Below are 2,148 nucleotides of genomic sequence, written 5' to 3' on the forward strand. Positions count from 1 at the left end.
CTTCGGACTGATAACCAGGCTCTCTCACGTGGCTGCATAACGCTAAGGACCAACGAGCCAAACTGATGCGCTGGGCGTTTCTTCTTCAGGAGTTCGATTTCACGCTGGAACCTTGCCCAGGGAGGAATAATGAATTACCGATGCCTTATCTCGCCAGCCCAGCAATAAGTACATAAATCACGACATAGAAGAATTAGACCGAATGATGTACCCCACGCACGACAGCGGCACTAAAGAATTAAGTGCTCAGGTGATGCACGTGGAAGTCGCTCAGGAGAGTGATTCCCCTCTCCAGGAGAAGGCCATGATCGGGAGAGCAATGACACGCCGATCAACTTAGCATTAACAGAAGAAATCAGAGAACGGTGCACAAGGTCGTCGCTACATGCGGAGTTACGAGCGAATGGGCGATTACCTCTGGAGAAGGAGGAACCACAACGAGCCCCAGTTGGTAGTACCAACCAGTAAGATTAGCAAAGTTATCACAGCCTACCATAATAGTTCCGTGGCCGGACACCCGGGAGCAAGGGAGACCCTTAAGGCGGCTCGAGCCCACTATTTCTGGCCTAACATGCGCACTGATGTAGAAAAACATGTTCAAGCATTTATGGTGTGCTTTACTACACGAGCCCGGCCAATACGCCCCGCGGCTCCTTTCGGCAGTACCCAAGCTTCAAACCCGTTCGAACTCGTGGCCATCGACTTGATGGGACCATATCCCACGACCGCCAGAGGAAAACGATTCATCTTCGCTAGATGGGTTGAAGCCTTCCCGATTCGTTCGAGTAAAGCCCCGCAGCTAGCAACGCTGTTAGAGACAGAGGTTTTCAACCGATTCGGTTACCCTCGAGCCTTGCTCACCGACAACGGTCCCCAGTTCAGGAACGCCTTGTGGAGCCAAGCCATCGAGCGTTGGCAATGCCTGCATTGGACTACAGCCATATACCACGCCCGAGCTAACGTTACGGAACGGCACAATCAACAAATAAAAAAAGGATTACGAATCTACCTTCAAGGGCAGGCTCACGCACAAAGGGATACCCATCTACCCACGCTCCTCGGGGCCCAGTGCGGCCGCCAAAACGCCGCCACCGGGATAACAACTAGCCAAGCTCTTCTAGTTTACGACCTTCCCCGACCCGGCGAGTGGATGGTGCACACGTCAGTACCGGCAAGTACCGCACGCCAGCCCGCAGAACAAGACCAAGCAATCAAGGACTCCCAACGAAGGTACAGTGAGGTCTATGCCCCGCCGGTTGAAGAGCGATCTAACTACGAGACGGGTCAAGAGGTTTTTATGAGGGAACACCCTCAATCAGACCTGGCAGCGGGATTCCACGCGGGTTTTGCCCCCATGTGGAGTGGACCTCATAAAATTCTTATACCTACAGGCCGAGGCAATATCTACTGGATCGAGCGCAGAGTGAAACCATGTAAGGTACACGCGGACCAACTGCGTCCAGCACCCAGGCCAGAAGGACAGACGCCAGGCGACACCTAGTTCCATTCCCACACACAAACTATACCAATGTCAAGATCGTAATCGTAATGTTAAATTTAGGTTGTTAGGTTAAATGTCGTAGCAACAGTAAAGTTAATAATAGCTTATAAGTTCATTATAATCTCACTGTGAATTCAAGTCAAACAAACCGGGGACGATTGATCTGTCCCTAGGTATCAACGTGACTTGAATTCACAGAACGACCAAATTGAACACGTGCCCCCGCATATGTTCTCTGTAATTTTACACGCAGATGGAGGGGGCAGTTCGTATTATTAGACTTAAAAATTTTGTTGTATAGATTGGCCGGCAACCGCCATAAAACAAATAGAAAGCCAACCTAGAAATACACCTATTAGTCCGCAGATTTAGCTCTACACCCTCATAAAGTCATAAATCTGAAATGGGAAAATGTTAAGCCAGCGACCCAAGGGCAATATAAACCTTCGTCTAAGGCTAGGCTATATTGCAATTATTTGAAGGTCGTATTGTAAAAATATAATTTTAAAATATTTAACAAAAATTATAAATCTAGATATAAGAGTAATTGTCAACTTGGGGCCTGTTCCCACTTCCGTTTTAAAAACGGAGGCGGGTCCCGTTTTAAAATCGGATGCCCTAGCGGCTGTACTGGATGTATGGAGCTG

At 48.9% G+C, this 2,148-nt stretch overlaps 1 protein-coding gene across 1 annotated transcript; it reads left to right on the top strand.

Moving 5' to 3' along the window:
• The first annotated feature begins 385 nt into the window (after positions 1-385).
• LOC149409858 (uncharacterized) lies at positions 386-1,501 on the top strand. Its single transcript, XM_089649094.1, has one exon. The coding sequence runs from the start codon at positions 386-388 to the stop codon at positions 1,499-1,501; it is 1,116 nt and encodes a 371-aa protein (XP_089505220.1).
• Positions 1,502-2,148: the final 647 nt, after the last annotated feature.

Source organism: Hesperophylax consimilis, chromosome 29 (genome assembly GCF_061612785.1).
Source record: "Hesperophylax consimilis isolate HC1 chromosome 29, BYU_Hcon_1.0, whole genome shotgun sequence".
Taxonomy (NCBI): Eukaryota; Metazoa; Arthropoda; class Insecta; order Trichoptera; family Limnephilidae; genus Hesperophylax; species Hesperophylax consimilis.

Coding starts and splice junctions, on each gene's coding strand:
- LOC149409858 (XM_089649094.1), top strand. CDS start 386: ATGCGGAGTTACGAGCGAATGGGCGATTACCTCTGGAGAAGGAGGAAC.